The following is a 20050-nucleotide window of genomic DNA, read 5'->3' as shown; positions in this document are numbered from 1 at the left end:
CATTTGGTCCATAATTGGTCATGGAGCCATTCGTATTTGGTTGTAGTAACATGTTTTGGGGACTCAAAAACGTTAACTGGGAATGAGGACTGAAAAAATAGTGGCATCACTCTCGCTTTCAACTCTCTGTTTGTTATTGTTTTTATAATTTTGCAAAACTAAAAAACAATTTCACAATTTATTTTTGTTTACCAAACAATTGAATATATTTTAATATTTTGGCAACTGCGCAATACAAAAGTCAAACAAAACAGAGAGTTTTTGGTAAAACATACAAAAAAAAATCAAAAGAAACGTCAAAAACTACCCTCTTGGAACAAGTTAGTTGGTGCAATGGAAAAAATACCCCACTACTAAGGTAGAGATTTTTTGGCAATTGGAGAGCACAAATATAAAACATTTAACAAAGAAAAGTTGTTGAAAGCAGACGGTTTTTATTAGAGTAATAGAAATAAATAATTTGAAGATAATTTGTATTGTTTAGCTAATAAATATAAAAGTTTTTTTAAAGCTAAAAAAATAAATAAAGAAAATTGCAATAATGTGGTGACCTTATTTGATAAATAACGAGACAACACAACTCCTAACGTACCCACTCAAGTCTCTAACTTTTTATAAGCTTTTACTTTCTCAACAACCACACTAAACCTCAAGCTTTGGAGCAATTTTTAAGTCCCTTAAACGGGTGAAACCACAGCTAAAGCATGTCCTTGGCTAGCGCTGCAGGAGTTTTATTAAAGCCTCAAACGCCTTTACAGCAATTGTTGGAAGACATTAATTTTCAACGCAACAAAGAAATGAGACAACTGCTCAAGGATGGTAAGTTATGAAATTTTATTAAATTTTCCTTAAAGATTTTTAAAATTGTTTCATTTTCGTTGAAAAAAACTAGACAGTTTTCTGTGAAAAGTTGTCTACATTTGCACATTATCGATTATTCCAGTCAGTTATATATTGCTCAACCACCCACTTGAAAATGCACAACATTCCTTATCCATTATGCCTATTTCATAGTTTTGTTATGGTTGCCTTTTTTTGTTATCTTTATCTTCGTTTGTTTATATCTTGGGAGTTGTTAAGGGTTGCTCTTTGCAAATTTAATCGCATTTTGTTTTGATTATTTCATTTGAGGGTAATTAGTATGTTTCTTTGTTTTCATTGTGTTATTCGTAAATATACAATAAGAAAGAGAGTGAAAGTGCACTAATTATGTGTAAAATACCTATAAAAAGAAATATATGGTTAGAGAGATTATACAGCTGATGAAAGGGGTGTTTCGAAAGCCATATGTATATAACATCTGTTTGTAGTTATCATAGCTTATGAACATATATGTAGCTACACTTAGGGCATTATTCAGAAACAATTTTTGTATACAATACACTCAAAAATTATCTGCAAACTAAAAAAATTTCATACCAAACATTTTAAAATTGTTTTCCGGCCGTGTTTCTGAATTATGCCCTTCTAAAAACCAATCCCATATCATTTAGTTTGAGGATCTTTTTCCCCTGCAGTTTCCTTGTGCGAAGAGAATCTTTTGCAACTAATATAATGTCTATTTTATAAAATTAATCCCCTTATCTAGTAAAACACTTCACCACACTTTGAAAATATTTCCATGCAATTTTTTTTTTAAATAAAAGCTAATTATTCGAAAAATTTCTCAACGCAATATGAAGTGATTTACAAAATATCCTTCTTAGAATGCAATGGTCGGAAAAATAGAGTCAAAATATCTTTAATGACAATTTGAGGATTGAGAGTGGGAATATTTTGATCCTTAGTTGTGAAAGTTTGAATTAAACGGCCCACACACAGACCTCATGCTCATCGTGAATTGATAACGAAAAAGCTCTTTAGTAGAAAATGTGTCAAATCTTCTCTATTTACCAATAAATACTTTTTTAAAACTTGTACCTTTGATGTCTAATAAATTTATTATCAATATGTTAAGTCACAGATTTTTTTGTAAGAAACAATAACAATTATATAATACAGTGCACTCGCGATAATATGAACTAATTAAAACCAGGTCAGTTCACTTTTGCAAGATTGTTAATATTTGCGAATGGCATATAATTCCCATCAACAGCTATGGAAGTCCAAAAATTATTAAACAGTTGAATTAGAATTTAGCCACTACCCTGTTAATTTAGATTTCAACTCTGTGTAGATAGATAACATACGTTAAAAAACAAAAATAAGCTGTTCATATTTTAAAAAACATTAAAATATGAACAGCTTAGTTCAATAAGTTCAAATTTTAGAGTACCCTATGGAAATAAAGTGTTCATATTTTGGGGTATTCATATTATCGCGAGTGCACTGTATTGGGAATATTTCAAAACTTCTTCTACTTAAGCTATTTTCCATAGGGACACAGATATGTCCTGATAATTTCTTTTTGAATATATTCAGATACAATTTTTTTTTCTAAAATGTTATAAAATCAGCTTTTTGGTATTAAACCTATTACATACCACCTTTGTGTACTGAAACTAATTGAAGTAAATACTCCATAATTCGTTTTTATTAAATTTTCATTTAATTATCTTTTTCCAGACAGTGGATTTGTTGTTCTACAAGGCACCACATATTGGACAGATTTATTTGTACGACACTTTCTATTTCAATCGGAGCCGGTCCATAGTATTGATTCGGATGATTTATTATTTTTTGTACGTAAGAAACATGTTAAAAGTTCTTCCCGACATATGCCAAAATATGAGGTAAGTAAAATTTTATCAATAAATTAAATATATACAGTTGCGAAATTACTTGTAATTATTATTGAAATGGTGTACAACACATAGATAAATAAAAATAGATCGGAAACTTTCCTGTCAAAGACTTAACTCAGTTGTCAAAACAAAAACAACACTCGTTGGTATTTTCGGTCTATGTGCATTAGTAAAAAAAAACTATGTGAAAACAAAAACAACACTCGTAGGTGTTTCGCAACCGATTTAGATCTTTGGCAGGAGAGTTGCCGATCTATGTGTATTTATCTCTGTTCTCAATTTCATTTGGAAACATGAAATGAAAATGTACTGTTTGTGCGTGTAAAGAAAATAAAACAAGTAGAAGTTTTTGTCTTTTATATTTCAAATAAATTTAATTTATTTATATTACCTTGTGTAGAGTTTACAAAATTTTAGTGTGTCACACTGAAAGGGCAATCAATATACCCTTCACCAAATTATACTTCAAAATTTTAAATATTTTTAGGTAAACAAAATTTAACTTTATTTCCAGTTGTTGAATTTTTTGGAAAAAAAAATTTTTCGATTGTTATTTTAAATTTTTTTTTTTTTAAATTTTTTTAAATTTAAAATTTTTTTTTTTAAATTTAAAAAATTTTTTTTTTTAAATTTTAAAAATTTTTTTTTTTTTAAATTTTAAAAAATTTTTTTTTGTTTTTTAAATTTTTTTAAAAAAAAAAAAAAATTCGGGTTCAAAATTTTTTTTCCCGATTTTGACCCATTGTAGGTCCAACTTACTATGGTCTTATATACGTCGTTGCAAATGTCTTTGAAATATCTATCATTAGATATCCATATTGTCTATATTAATGTCTTAGTAATCCAGATATAGGTAAAAAAATAGGTCAAAAATCGAGGTTGTCTTGGTTTTTTCCTCATATCTCAGCCATTTGTGGACCGATTTTGCTGATTTTAAATAGCAAAATTCTCGAAAGCATGTCTGACAGAATTATTGAAGATTTGGATCCCGAAGATATCTGGGGTCTTCAGAAAACTGATTTCAACAGACAGACAGACAGACAGACGGACAGACAGACAGACAGACAGACGGACATGGCTTAATCGACTCCGCTATCTATAAGGATCCAGAATATATATACTTTATAGGGTCGGAAATGAAAAATGTAGAAATTACAAACGGAATGACAAACTTATATATACCCTTCTCACGAAGCTGAAGGGTATAAAAAAATCTAAATTAAACATTGCCGGCCACCTTGCAACAACAAAGTATGTTGCAACAGTTATATTAAACTTAAAGGTAATACTAATAAAATAAATTATAAATTAAATTAATATATGTATATAGTTTTTTATTTATTCAATTTTATTTTATTTTTTCAAAATACAAATTGGTCATAAGACCAGGCCAGACCAGCTGGTAAAAAGTTCCCATAGAGCAAGATCTATGGGATGTAGTTTTACGCAGACTACATACTGCACCCAAAGTGGATATGGTTTTGATCAGACCATGAACTGGTCCCCTTAAAGAGGAGATTGGCCAGAAATGACCCAACCAAAAATGGTATATTGTGCCATTGGAAGTCCCGGGTTCGAATATATCCTGCCTTTCATAATTTGAGGAGCTACTTCGGGTCCTATTACAAGGGCGACCTTTCCAGAAACGTTAAAACTAGGATCTGCCAATTGCAAACCCTCAAAATGCATCTTCACCGTATCCGAAACCGATTCTACTGGCGTATTTATGCCGTTCATTTGTCGTACCTTTGCGGTCAAATCTATCGTTTGCGACGAATCGTGAATAGAACTAATCCGAATACGACACATTCCGTCTTTGTCGACTGTAGAAACGGGCAGCTTTAGATTTGCAACTAAACTGGAGCAAATGTAGCTCATGTTACAGCACAAATCCAAAGCTGCCCGTACAGGAATATTCCTGTTGAACAATTGCAAAATAACCTTTGCGGTTGGTGAAAAAGACACAATGTGCCGTATTGACAACGATGTAGATGTAGTGCTAGGGACGGAGGGAAGACGATTTTCCGTTCTAGTAACGTTTTTGTTGGCATTATTTGACGCATGAAGCATCGAATGGTGTTTGCCCTTGCACTTTTTGCATCGACCCGAGCTCTTGCAATCACGTGAAATATGTTGCGCCGAAAGGCACCGCGAACAATAATGGTGAAGAAGAACCATTCTTATTCTTTTCTCAAATGTCATGTGTTTAAAAGCGCGACACGATGACAATTGATGTTTACGATTACAAATTTTGCAATTCGCGGCTACCCGTTGGGTATTGCTAGTCGACGTATTCGAACCCGAGGCTTCAACGACACCTGACATTTCATCAGGATTTGACGGTGTTTGGACTTCAGGAGCCGTTACCACTGTAGAAACAGAGGTATTAAATATCGTAGTATTTTCAGGAGCCGATCCTCCAACAGGCGTTGAGGTATTTATATCCGTAGATATAGGGGCTACAGGAGCCGGTACCACAACGGAAGTTGGGGTCTTTTCCATGTCGTCAGCAGTAGAGACGTCAGCCGTGGTTGTAGTTTTTGGGACCTCATTAATAACTTCGGCATTAAGCTCAGCTTTAACGGCTGCATCTACCTCCATTGCTTCCTCATAATCTTCAAGTAAAGCGTCCTCAAAGAAATTGTTTAAAGAGACCATGATTCTAGGAAACAATGAAAGTTAAATTTCTAATTCAAATGTTTAACTGGCCAGAACGACCAGCTTAGTAATTGGTCGCTTTACCACACCATTTTCAGTACGTATGTCCGCGACGCGTACGTGACTATCACTTCCCGGATAAGTTTTAACGAATCGTCCTAATTTCCAAGAAGTCGGTGACAATTGTTCGTTTCTAATGACTACTAAATCACCTATAGCGATCTCTCGTTCCGGCCATTTCCATTTATATCTTTTATGTAAGTTCGTTAAATATTCTTCCTTCCATCGTCGACAGAAGTGATGGGTTAGCGCTTTTACTTTTCGATATCGATTTACCAAACTTAGAGGGGATTCGTATATAGAAGGTTCCGGGGGAGCTAAGATGGGCGAGCCAATCAAAAAATGGCCCGGAGTAAGAGCTACTGGCTCATTAGGATTGTCGCTCATGGGGCAAAGCGGCCTCGAATTAAGACAAGCTTCAATTCTCGCGAGGACCGTCGATAATTCCTCAAATGTGTATTTTACAGACTGGGCTTCTTTTCGAAAATGAAGTTTAAAACTTCGAACTCCAGCTTCCCATAAGCCTCCCATGTGAGGAGCGCCGGCTGGAATAAATCGCCATGACAGTCCATTAATACCAAAAGTGGAACACATCCGAGCGCGACTTTCTAATAAAAATGTTTTAAAATCCCTTTCTATCTCACGAGAGGCTCCAACAAAGTTTGTACCGTTATCGGAAAACATGGTAGTTGGACAACCTCGCCTCGATATAAATCGATTAAAAGCGGCTAAGAATTTATCCGTTGATAAATCTGAACTTACTTCCAAATGAATGGCTTTTGTTGAAAAACAAACAAAAATACAGACGTAGGCTTTCAAAATTTGACCTGACCTACCACTTAAATTTTTCATGTCAAAGGGCCCTGCGAAGTCAACTCCAGTTGTCGTAAATGGTCGGCTTATCTGAGTTCGTTCAGGAGGTAACGCAGCCATTATTTGCGTACATGTACGTTTACGATCGAGGATACAACGTTTGCAGCGGTTAACAACCGCTCGAACAAGTGTTCTCAAACGAGGTACCCAATACTCGATCCTCAATATCCTGAGCATTAATTGATTTCCACCATGGATAGAAATCATGTGTACAAATTCAGTCAAAAGAAGTGTAAAGCGACAAGAATATGGCAACAATATGGGATGCCGTTCGGTGTAAACTAATGAAGGTGATTTAGCCAAGCGACCGTTGAGTCTCATGACACCTTCATTATCCAGAAATGGATTCCAAAAGACATTTGTACTCTTCGGCGAAATTGACTTTTTGGGCAAGAATGGCCAATCGTAATTTCAATTGTTTCACTTCAATATTCGTAACCGTGGTAGATTCATAAGAGTTTCTATTTCTATGAGCAGAATGGGTTTTATAGAAAAATCTAAAAACATATGCTAACACTCTAATTGCTCTATCAAGTGAAGAAAATCTCTCTAAAATATCTTCATAATTGTTAAAAAATGAAGCATGCGATTTTACTGCACGAGCTTCCAAATCCGTATCCAATAAAGACAAATAACCAAAATTCCAGGTAGTGCTTTTCTCCCGAAGCCAATATGGGCCATGCCACCAAAGCTCGCAATGTGACAAATCAGAGGGCGAGATGCCTCGACTTCCCAAGTCTGCTGGGTTCTCTTCTGATTTGACATGGTGCCAATTATGTCTTCCGACAATTTCCTGTATTTTACATACTCGGTTGGCGACAAAGGTTGCCCATGAGCAAGGGTCTTTTTTCAACCAAGCTAGGACGATTGTAGAATCGGTCCAACAATAAATTTGGCATAACGGGATATCAATTTCATATAATAATGATTTCAAAAGATCCACCGCAAGAACTGCACCACAAAGTTCAAGACGTGGTAGTGAAATCGACTTTATGGGAGCAACTTTTGTTTTACTTGTCAGCAAATGAGTAAAAATTTCGCCATCAGGTGTTTCAATTCGCGCGTAAATTACCGCTGCATATGCCTTTTCCGATGCGTCAGAAAAGACGTGAAGCTCTATTTTAGAATTAGGTACATAATGAACCCATCTAGGAATTTGAATTTGGTTCACTTCATGATATGAAGAAGCAAATTTTTGCCATTCGGCTTCTGTAGCAGGTTTGAGAGATTCGTCCCACTCTACTTGATCTTGCCAAACCCTCTGCATTACCATCTTAGCGACAATAATGACTGGTCCTAACCAACCAACAGGGTCAAATAACCTCGCAATAATAGACAACACTTCCCTCTTCGTGTGACTTGATCGCATCGAAATACGGTCCACATTGAAATAGAAGGAGTCCAAGTGTGCATTCCACTGTAAGCCAAGAGTTTTAGAGCTACTTGACTCTACAAATTTTAAAAGTTTGGCATCTACTAAATGTTCCACAGGAAACCCGGCTAAGATAGCCTTCTCATTGGAAGTCCATTTCCTGAGTTCAAAACCAGCTGAAGACAAAGCCGCTATAAGTTGATCGCGAGCGATCAAAGCGGTTGGGATATCATGAGTTCCATTTAGTACGTCGTCGACATACATACATTTCCTTAGAATTTCCGCCGCTAATGGGTGTTTACATTCTACATCATCAGCCAATTGTAACAAAGTACGAATGGCAAGATATGGTGCGCAATTGACACCGAAAGTTACAGTCTGTAACTCATACTCTTTTATTTCCTCCGTCGGAGTATCACGAAACAAAATTCGCTGAAATGGAGTATGAGACCTATCAAGTCTTATCTGCCTATACATCTGTGTTATATCACAATTAAACACAAACCTAAAGAAACGCCAACGTAAAATCAGGAGAACTAGATCTGCCTGCAATGTGGGTCCCACAAACAAACAATCATTTATACTGTGGCCATTAGACGTTTTATTGGACGCATTAAAAACTACTCGCAATTTAGTTGTTTTTCTATCTAATTTTATCACTGGGTGATGAGGTAGATAGCAAGAAGAAATCGATTCTTCTCTAACCGGTCGCATATGGTCTAGAGTCAAATATTCCCTAACAACGTCATCATACATATTCTTGATAAGAGGGTTCCGCAAGAGCGAAGATTCAGTCCTTAAAAACTGAGCCCTAACATTCTGTTTAGAATGGCCTAGAAAAAGCGTGTCAGGAAATTCCGGTTTAAAAGGTAATTTTACCACATATCGACCATCAGAATCTCGACGAGTAGTTTTCCTATAATTTTCCTCACACATAAGATCATGTGCGGACATAATTTTTCGTTTTGGCGGTTCCTCTAATTCCCAAAACCTAAGTAAAATACGGTTTAAGTTATCCTCTTCAGAAAAGTCAACTCTAGTGTTGTATACCTGAACCGAAGACTGTGGAACCGGACCGGTGATAATCCAGCCGAAAATCGTTTCCTGAGCCAATAATGTCCCTAAAACGTTTCTAACTGAACCCATTATAATTTGCGGAAATAGATCCGCTCCTAAAAGTAGATCAACTGGTCTGCAATCGAAGAATTGAGAATCTGCCAAACGTATATTAGGCAAATCTTTGCGAAGATCATTTGATATAATGAAAGATGGTAAATTACCAGATATGGTTGGTAGAACAAGGGCTATGGTACTCAAAATAATTGAAGAATCCAAGGGCGTGCCAATATAAATGGAACACGATTTCCTTGCTGTTACAGAAATCGCTTGGTTGATACCAGAAATTTTGGCATTCGTCGAATGCGCAGAAATTTTCAAACGATTCTGTACCCGTTCGGAGATAAACGAAGTTTCCGAAGCAGGGTCAATAAGAGCACGAGCTGGGTATGTCATACCCTGATGATGAATATTCACCATCGCAGTTCCTAACAATACTGTCTGGTTTCGTGAGATGTGAAACGCCTGTCGATTAAGAGGTGCAGAAGAGCTAAAACCGCTAGTACTAGCTGTTTGGGAAGATTCTATAGGTCTAGAGTGAGTAGGTTGTGATATAGCACTAGTACCTACGCTCGAAGAAGAAGGTCTAGAACTTCCACTTGAATCTTCTGAAGGCTCATTTCTATGTAATAAAGTGTGGTGCCTCTTCTTGCAAATAGAACAACTATGAATACTTTTACACTCTTTCACTTGATGTGTTCGTGATAAACAATTAATACACCAATTATTTTTCCTTACTGTCGAAAATCTGTCCATTACCGAAAGCTTTTTAAATCTTTTACAATCACGCAGAAAATGGCTTTGATTCTTGCAAAGACTACAAGAATGCGAAGAAGATGAAGTAGCATGATGCGTATTCACCTTTTGAACAACTGATTTTTTCGTTTGTGGTACTTCCCTAATGTCGCGTAGACACTCTAAAGTCTGAATTCTTTCCGTCAGAAATGCATCCAGATCTTTCCAAACAGACAATACGAATTTGTCTTTTATGCTCTGTTCCCATAAGGTAACAGTGCAATCGGGAAGTCGTTGAATACACATGAAAACGATCATCGGATCCCAATTTTCCGTTGACACTTTATAAATCGATAATGCCGAAAGACAACTGTTTATACCCCTTTGTATCGTCTTGAGACCTACAGAAGTTTCCTTATCTAAAATAGGGAGATTGAAAAGTATCTTTAGTTGGTTGTTAACCAACATACGAGGATTTTCATAAGCAGCCCTAAGGTTGCTCCATGCCATATCAAAGCCTAGATTAGAGAGCGGATATTTAGAAACTATGTCCTTTGCATCGCCACTAGTCTTTCGTATAAGATGGCACATCCGTTCAATGTTGCTAAGACGTGAATTATTTACATATAAAGCGGTAAACAAATCCCTAAACGAGGGCCAAGACAGGTATTCACCATCAAAGGTCTCAACATCACAGGGCGGTACTACCAAATTGTGATGTGATTCAGAATTAGAATTCACTACCGGTGAGTCACTAGTCTTTTGAGTCTCTTCATAGTTATGTAAACGTTCCCTAATTTTCGATAAACACTTCACAAACGCAGTGTAAGTCGACTGGTACTTGGCTGAAGTAACGTCAATATCATCGGGCTCTGCTGTGTCCGAAGTAGACAAAAAGTCTAAACATTTTTGATAAGTCAACTTAACTGTGTCCATTAAAGTTTTTAATTCATCACTATGAAGCTCCAATGTGAAAACCGTATGAACGTCTTCTTTTATGTCATTGAAATAAGCCTGAAAGCTTATAAGAGCATCAGAAGCTCTAATAAATCTGTCAAGTTCTGATACGGACATTATATTTTATTTAAAGTGGTTAAATGAAACAAATTTAATAAAACGATTGATTAACAAGTTTTTAACTTTTTTTTTTTTTTTTAAATTGATGCGATTTAATAGCACAAGAATTTTCCAAATGTACAAAAAAATTAATTTTATTTATTTAAAGTTAAATTTGTTACGAATTTTATAAAAAATGCAGCGAAAAAAGTTTAAATAGTGTAAACAAACAAAGTATTAGGCAAACTGACCGACCGTAGGGTGACAATTTGCAAACGAAGAAGAAGCGGATAATAAATATGTATAAAGTATATATATAAAAAGTACAACAAACACAATATTATATTTCTTCTTTATAATTGTTTACACTATTTTGCACTAAATTTGTAAATTAAATTACACAACAAATTTTAATTATTATTTTCACTGCTCGATTTATTTATTAAATTTATTTTTTATCACTTTAACAAATTTTTATTTTATTTTTATTCTGTCCGTCTGCGTAAACAAAAAGAACAGTCGATAAATTTCGCACTAAAGAAAAAGGGCACAAAACAAGTGTCAAAATTGTACTGTATAATAAACTGGTGTTGGTAATGCGATCAATCAAAGTAACACAAAGTAATAACAATATGTAATGTATTTATTTATTTGTATGTGTGTATATTAAACACAATTGATACAAAAACAAGTAAGAGTGCTATATTCGGCTGTGCCGAATCTTATATACCCTTCACCAAATTATACTTCAAAATTTTAAATATTTTTAGGTAAACAAAATTTAATTTTTTTTCCAATTGTTTTTTGAATTTTTTGGAAAAAAAATTTTTCGATTGTTATTTTAATTTTTTTTTTTTTAAATTTAATAATTTTTTTTTCAAATTTTAAAAATTTTTTTTTTTAAATTTTAAATAAAAATTTTTGTTTTTTCAATTTTTTTTTTTTAAAAAAAAAATTCGGGTTCAAAATTTTTTTCCCGATTTTGACCCATTGTAGGTCCAACTTACTATGGTCTTATATACGTCGTTGCAAATGTCTTTGAAATATCTATCATTAGATATCCATATTGTCTATATTAATGTCTTAGTAATCCAGATATAGGTAAAAAATAGGTCAAAAATCGAGGTTGTCTTGGTTTTTTCCTCATATCTCAGCCATTTGTGGACCGATTTTGCTGATTTTAAATAGCAAAATTCTCGAAAGCATATCTGACAGAATTATTGAAGATTTGGATCCCGAAGATATCTGGGGTCTTCAGAAAACTGATTTCAACAGACAGACAGACAGACAGACGGACAGACAGACAGACAGACAGACAGACAGACAGACAGACAGACAGACAGACAGACAGACAGACAGACAGACGGACATGGCTTAATCGACTCCGCTATCTATAAGGATCCAGAATATATATACTTTATAGGGTCGGAAATGAAAAATGTAGAAATTACAAACGGAATGACAAACTTATATATACCCTTCTCACGAAGGTGAAGGGTATAATAAATTAACTTCACTTTATTTTTCTTCACACTTTTGGCACTTCTTTTTTAAAAAAATGTATTTATTTACGCACCTTTTATTTATTTTTTCAAAAATTAAAAAATTGAAGAAGACGATTGTTGGTGGTGTCCAAAAAAATGGCGATCCTTTTAAGTAAAAGAAACAAATACAATTATTCCAAGTGCTCACAATGTTTTGCCAAGAAATCCGGTTCGAAGGACCAAATGTTTGTGCGTGTAAAGAAAATAAAACAAGTAGAAGTTTTTGTCTTTTATATTTCAAATAAATTTAATTTATTTATATTACCTTGTGTAGAGTTTACAAAATTTTAGTGTGTCACACTGAAAGGGCAATCAACGATTAGATTTTAAAAAACTTAACATAAAAAGTGGCGAACAATGTTGCAAAAAGATACCGTTAACGGTTTTACTCGTTAGAATCTATAGAAATATCCCCACCCAAGGGTGTAAAATAGGGAGTATAATAGATCCTAACAAGTAATATGAATTCAAGTAAAATACACGTATAAAAAAAATCTAAATTAAACATGTACTTTAAAAAGTTGTATGAAAATAACTCAGCATAGAATAAACTCAGTTTCAAATAATTTCGGAGTGTTTTCCGCACATACGAGTGTTGTTTTTGTTTTCACATGTTTTTTTTACTAATACATTCTCACCACTTAGGTTTTTGACAACTGCGTTAGGTCTTTGACAGAAGAGTTTCCGCTCTATGTCTATTCTCTATGGTTTTCCGTGCGTGTAATTATACCCTTCAGCTTCGTGAGAAGGGTATATATAAGTTTGTCATTCCGTTTGTAATTTCTACATTTTTCATTTCCGACCCTATAAAGTATATATATTCTGGATCCTTATAGATAGCGGAGTCGATTAAGCCATGTCCGTCTGTCTGTCTGTCTGTCTGTCTGTCTGTCTGTCTGTCTGTCTGTCTGTCTGTCTGTCTGTCTGTCTGTCTGTCTGTCTGTCTGTCTGTCTGTCTGTCTGTCTGTCTGTCTGTCTGTCTGTCTGTCTGTCTGTCTGTCTGTCTGTCTGTCTGTCCGTCTGTCTGTCTGTCTGTCTGTCTGTCTGTCTGTCTGTCTGTCTGTTGAAATCAGTTTTCTGAAGACCCCAGATATCTTCGGGATCCAAATCTTCAATAATTCTGTCAGACATGCTTTCGAGAATTTTGCTATTTAAAATCAGCAAAATCGGTCCACAAATGGCTGAGATATGAGGAAAAAACCAAGACAACCTCGATTTTTGACCTATTTTTTTACCTATATCTGGATTACTAAGACATTATATAGACAATATGGATATCTAATGATAGATATTTCAAAGACATTTGAAACGACGTATATAAGACCATAGTAAGTTGGACCTACAATGGGTCAAAATCGGGAAAACAAATTTTGAACCCGAATTTTTTTTTTTTTTAAAAAATTGAAAAAACAAAAAAAAATTTTTTAAAATTTTAAAATTTGAAAAAAAAAATTTTTTTAAATTTTAAAATTTGAAAAAAAAAAATTTTTAAAATTTAAAAAAAAAAAATTTTAAATAACAATCGAAAAATTTTTTTTTCCAAAAAATTCAAAAAACAACTGGAAAAAAAATTAAATTTTGTTTACCTAAAAATATTTAAAATTTTGAAGTATAATTTGGTGAAGGGTATATAAGATTCGGCACAGCCGAATATAGCACTCTTACTTGTTTTATTTAAAATTTTCTCAATTTCAATTTTAATAAAAAAAAATTATTTAGAATTTTCTCAATTTTAATAAAAAATGGTGTAATGAATAATGCAAATTTACGAATTCGGAAATTATTAAGTATGACTTAAAAATACGGGATTTACAATATTAGGCGTATCTTTTGAAAGCCAAACAAGCCGAGACACCTTGAAAAAGGATTTTGCATGTCCGAAGTGATGCTGCTGATGATCATTGACAGATCGCAAGTAATGATTCTATTACGATATCCATTACGATAACCTGAAGTCAACCAGACAAATCGACGCCAAAGATCATTCCCATGACAGCCGGTTCTACGCACCGGAATGACCCGAGTTCACTCGTCCAAGGGCTGTCAACTCAGCAATCACTTCTGCTACAACAACAACGCCAAAGACAAATATCCATGGCGCTAAGGTATTCTCTGTATTTGGTGAAAGCAAATGAGCTGCTGAAATCTAAAGAGACCATCATAGGAAACCTGTACCGAACACAACTGATTCGTTTGTAGCGAGCATTGGCCGGAAAACCTACTAAATATGCGGCCAGACATGAAACTAAATATATTCCATCATGACAACGCTCGGCCACATGTTGCAATACCTGTTAAAAACTATTTAGAATGAAGTGGTTGGGAAGTTTAGCCTCACCCGCTTTATAGCCCAGACCGTGGCCCGTCCGACTACTATTTGTTTCGAGCCATGCAGAACGCTCTCTCTGGGATACGCTTCACTATGGAACAGAGTATCCGATATTGGCTTGATTCATTCTTGGGAAGATGGGAAAAGGTCATAACTAACCTTGCTTATAGCTAAAAATTTTAAAAAATTCCGCATTAACCCAATAATTCTTAATTTATTCTAGAATTTTATCCATTTCAAATTGAAATTCTCAATTTCATTTGGAATTGTCTCAGTTTAACACAACCGAAAAACAATTTTAAAATTTTTGTTTGAAAAACCATAGATACAAATAAATCAGCAGCAATCTAAAGTTTTTTTATTTTCTTTTCAGACTGAGGTCGATGTTTTTCGCAAGGATTCTCGTAAACTACCCATTGGTGATCCCGATGTTGATTGGGAAGAAACAGTATATCTCAATATGATCATACATCAATTTGACTACACACTCACTTTGGCGATTTGTACAAGAACTTCGCCAAAAGAGTTGCAGGTTTTGAGACGTCATTCACAACGTGTTTATGCCAGTCCGAGTAGAAGAAAAATGGACACCAAAGGCGAGGGTGAGGAAATAACATATCCTCACATCTGTTTTATGGTGGATAATTTCGATGAGGTAAGAGCTAACTGCATTTATTTACAAACTAAATTATATTTACTTTATTTTTGCTTTAAAGGTTTTTAGCGATATTTTAGTGCGAGATGGTGAAATGGTGTGTGTGGAACTGGTGGCCAATGATAAAGATGGTGCTGTGCAAGGTGTTATATTTTTAGGTTCGATTCGTTATGATGCTTTAAAAAAGGTGTATGACGCCAGGGTAGGATTTTAGACAAAAACATTTTTACAAATCAGTTTATAAAATATTTTTTTTCATAAATTGTTTAGCAATCTAGCTTAAGCTCAAAAGTAGCACAACGCATGTCTTTCGGCTTGTTTAGTAGCGGAGCGGGTGTGCAAACACGCTGTGAATTTGTTAGAATGAAAGGTCCTCAGGGCAAAGGTCATGCGGAAATGGCGGTAACCAAACCTAAAGGTTCGGGCGTAGAAACACCCACCAGTGAACCAGGGTATTTAAACAACTCTAAAATATATTTAATTATCTCTACTTACATCAATCATTTAAAATGTTTCTAGTTTTTGTGCCACCGACATGTGGGACGACTGGGAGGAGGAGAACGATGATTATTGCACGTATCGCCACCAACGTCGTCTTAGTGATCCTAGTGCTAATCTTAATAATTTCTCACGTTATGCTTGGCGCACAAAAAACTCTTCCGATGCAGCTTCTGGCTCAGCTGGTTCTAAGGCTCGTTCCGAAAATGAGGGCTTGGACTCTTTAGCCAATGAAGTGTCCGAAATAGAAGCTGGAGATTTAAGAGATGGTAAATATTTGTCATTTATCTATATTTTCAATATGCTTTTTGTATTTAATTTAATTCTTTTTTTTAGTAATTTTATAATACAAAATATTTTGCATTTATTACGTTTTAATTATTCTTTAATAGAAGATTATTCTAACTTCTTCTATCTTTGAAATTTTATTAATATGTACATTCAATTTTTTTACACTATCTTCATTCATCACTTGCATTAATATAGGAATACATTTAATTGAAAAATACTCGTACACACACATTCACACTTTACCATAAATATTTTTCTCTATTTCTAATTCAAATATTTAAAAAGCATGCATTTTTTTCACATAATTTTTGAAATAACTTTTTTGATTTGTTATTGAATTATTTTGAATAGTTTTTTTTTTAAAAAAAAGAAGTAGAAGTATGAATGTTTTATTGGTTATGTGTCTTTTTTATCCAGTTAGTTTATGTATATGAGAATTTTGCTCTTCTAAATATGTTATCCCAAACAAAATAACTTTTCTATTCTTTAATATTCAAATTTTAAATTAAAAAGTAGAACAAATTTTATTAAAACTCAATACCAATAGTGTAAGCGTCAATTTCTGTGTTGGTTGCCTTTGCATCCAGTTTTGTCCAAAAGGCTTTGGACACTTGACAATTCGTCCTACAATTCCAGTATTGGATGGTGGAGTCACGGAATCATTCAAAGATTAGCCTGTAGTAGTGACAAATAGGAGGTCTTACTCCCCGGTTCGTAATACTATGGTTAAGATCTGATCCATTTCTGGCCACTTCATCTGCTACCTCATTTCTCTGGTACCCAACACAATCTGGGGGGTTACTCTCTATTGCAATGCGAAAGAAAAATGGTACAATTGGTACCCTTTATTGCGATTTCGCATCGCACAAAAAATGATTTTAAAATGTTTTTATTTACAAGTTTTGACATTTTATTTTGTCATTCTTCGCTATTGATTATTTTGTAGTGCCAGTGTTGTTTCTTTTTGCGAAAACGATACAGAATACCAAATTGTATTCTTATCGCATTTAACTTTCGCATCGAACTTCCTTTCGCATCGCAATAGAGAGTTACCCCCCTGATTGTGTAATGTACTAATAACTCTTCAAGAGCTCTTCTTCAGTCTGTCACTATGCTAGAATGTATTATATGACATTTCAGAGCCTTAAGTGTCGTCTGACTGTCTACATAAATTGTCACCACAGACTCCTCTGTTACGTATGCTTTCATCAACTCCGTGACTTTCCAGATCGCGAAGATCTCTGCCTGGAGGACGCCTTATTTGTCATATAGTCCGTTTAAATCTGTTGTAGACTATATAAACCCCGTCCCTGTACCACAGTACATTTTGGATGTTAAGTCATACATCGAACCTTTCAGTTTACAGCTTCGTGTATTTTACTATGTATTACCAACATCCTTCAAGTCTTTTGGGTTTCGGACAAATATCGAGTCAGAATTAATCCTCATCATATATATATTCAACCGATTGAATAATTTTTATTTAAATAACTAGTTGACCGCCCGGTAGAATTTACTAATGTTAGTTCTTCAAGTTTCTCCAACCCACATACACCTGCCAGTTCTTATTTATTTGAAAATAAAATATCTAAATTTGTACTGCATTCTTCAGGGAGCTGTTTTATTACAGTTGAAGGGACTCAAAAATAAAAATTTCCGAGTTTTATTTCGAATAGAATAAAAAAAAATCAGCCAAATCGCTCCAGCTGTTCTCATTTTCGTAGAATATTTTAATCCTTAAAAGTCTTTTTTAAAGAATTTTTTTGGTGTTCTCGAAAAAATTGTCAAATTGACCCCTAAAGAGTGGAGATAGAGGGTTAAGATCTTCCACAAAACTGATCCCCAGAAATTCCACAATAAACTCTGACAATTTTTTCAGTTAGTATTTAAATTTAACCCACTGTTAAAAAAAATTTCATATCAGCTGGACTATAAGTTTATTCTACAAAAATTATCTACTCAACATGCCCTTTCAGAATTATAGGGTCGCTATTCTGTTCCAATAAAAAAATCTGAATTTGATGGACAGTGAAATTTCATAAACGTGTATTTTGAAATCTCTCAGCGGGAGCTAGGTTTTGATTTTAGACTCATACTCATAGAATTTTGTGTAGATACGGATTTTGCTATACTCCTGTCACGTTTTTCACCCCCGAACAAATTGATCCACCTTCTATGTGAAACATTATAGTGTAAACAGTTTTTTTTGCTTTCAAAATGTCGAATATTGTACCAACGTATCGGCATATGCGGGAAGTTTTGCTTTACTTCTTTAATTTAAAAAAAAGGGCCACTGAAGCACACTCACCAAAGCTTATGGTGAATGTGTTAAGAATTGGTGATTTTGAAACGAAAGACAAAGATCAGGAATATAGGTTTTTTTAAATTTTTTGTTAGCCAAAAAAGTTTGAAGACCAAGAATTGGAGGCATTACTCCATTAATATTACAAAATCATTGGTAGCTACTTAAGCATCAATTTCAAAATGTTTGCGAGCAGCAGGGTCCAAAAGCAGAGAAATTGGTTACCATACGAATTGAATCAAGAGACAGTGAAAGACGATTTTGAATGTCCAAAATTATGCTTCAACGCTATAAAATAAAATCATTTTTGCACCGAATCATTACTTGCGATGAAAAATGGATCCACTACGATAAACCGAAGCTTAAGAGAACGTATATAAAGCCCAGCTAACTAGCCAAGTCGATACCAAAGACAAATATCCCGCAATTTTTAAGTCATACACCCAATAAAATTCGAACTAGATTGAATTTCGAAAAACGGAAAAACTTGTTTCTCACTTTCTTACTTGTTTAATTAAGAATAGAATGATACCCTACACTGAGTATATGGGAGCTATGACTATTTATGGACCGATCATCATAAAATTAGCTGACTTCCGTATATATAAAATTTATTTGGAACTTGTGTAGATTCCTATAAAAATTTATGACTGATAAAGTCCTATTTCTGGAGGACATTTGTATGGGGGTTAGGCGAAATAATACACCAATTTCAGCCAGTTTCTATAGGCTTCTCCCTGTGCCGAAAATAATGTATGTACCAATTTGATTGAACTATCTTCAAAATTACGACCTGTACTTTGTGCACAAAGTTTAAATGAACATACATACGGACGGACGAACGGTCATCGTTTAATCGACCCTACATCACAATGGTGGTGTATGGTATAAATATTTTATAGGTTTCCTTTGCCATAAATATGATAAAAATCATAAAACCCTCAAAATAGGACCTTTTCATCCTTTGATACAACTCATCAAATTCAATTGAATTATTATTTTATTTAGGAACATCCACACATTTATGTTTGGGGCCACCCTAATATACATATCCATTTATGTTCATATGCAGTGACCCTTCACTTTAAGCCAACAACTATGGAAAATGTAATAGTTTTTCCAAGTGTATAGGAACTTCTATTTTAGTCATTATCTTATATTATTATTATAATTTATTTATTTTTGTCTGCAGTTTAATTTTACTTCTTATATTAATTAATCCTTATTGATTTATGACTATTAAATAGCTTTTTAACTTACATTTGCTATATATTTAAAATTATTTTGTTATTAACTTTGCTGCTGCTTTTGTAAATTTATTTAAACAAATTCTTAATGTTCTCCTCTATTCTTTAATACCAAAAAAAAATAAAAAAAAACCAAACAAAAAAAGCAAATTTTATTAAACACAATACAATTTATTATAAACCTTTCAACACTTATTTATACATATTTTCTTAATGTAAATAAAGAAAATATATTTTGAAAAGAAAACCAAAAAAATAAAACTCTATATAGATTTGCCGAGAAAGCAGGACTCATCTAAAACTCAGTCTCTAATAAAAAACAATGTAGAGATTTTGAATGCATCAAAACATTATACCTCCAATCCCTTACAATATTCGTTTTTCATTTAACAATTTTATGTTCAATTTGTTTTTTCTTCTTTTGTCCGAAAGTAAAATTACATACATAAATATATTGTATATTTTTTGATTAGCTGAAATGCATTTTTCCTTTTCAATTTTATTTCAAACTTACATATTTATTTTGTATACTTTTGTAGAAAGATTTTTTTCTTTTAATTTTATTTTTCT

General features: G+C 33.8%; 1 protein-coding gene across 2 annotated transcripts in view; it reads left to right on the top strand.

The window, feature by feature from the left end:
* Nucleotides 1-281: 281 nt before the first annotated feature.
* The window catches only part of LOC135960584 (uncharacterized protein KIAA0930 homolog), a 35349-nt gene continuing 15580 nt past the window's right edge, over nt 282-20050 (top strand). For both annotated transcript variants that reach the window (XM_065511902.1, XM_065511901.1), the window contains exons 1-6: nt 282-819; nt 2566-2732; nt 14861-15142; nt 15204-15344; nt 15413-15594; nt 15662-15909. In XM_065511902.1, coding sequence (XP_065367974.1) covers nt 705-819; nt 2566-2732; nt 14861-15142; nt 15204-15344; nt 15413-15594; nt 15662-15909 — 1135 coding nt within the window. In that variant the 5' untranslated portion in view covers nt 282-704. The remainder of the gene's footprint in view (nt 820-2565; nt 2733-14860; nt 15143-15203; nt 15345-15412; nt 15595-15661; nt 15910-20050) is intronic.

This window comes from Calliphora vicina, chromosome 5 (assembly GCF_958450345.1).
Source record: "Calliphora vicina chromosome 5, idCalVici1.1, whole genome shotgun sequence".
Lineage (NCBI taxonomy): Eukaryota > Metazoa > Arthropoda > Insecta > Diptera > Calliphoridae > Calliphora > Calliphora vicina.
This window is presented reverse-complemented; position numbering and strand designations above follow the sequence as displayed.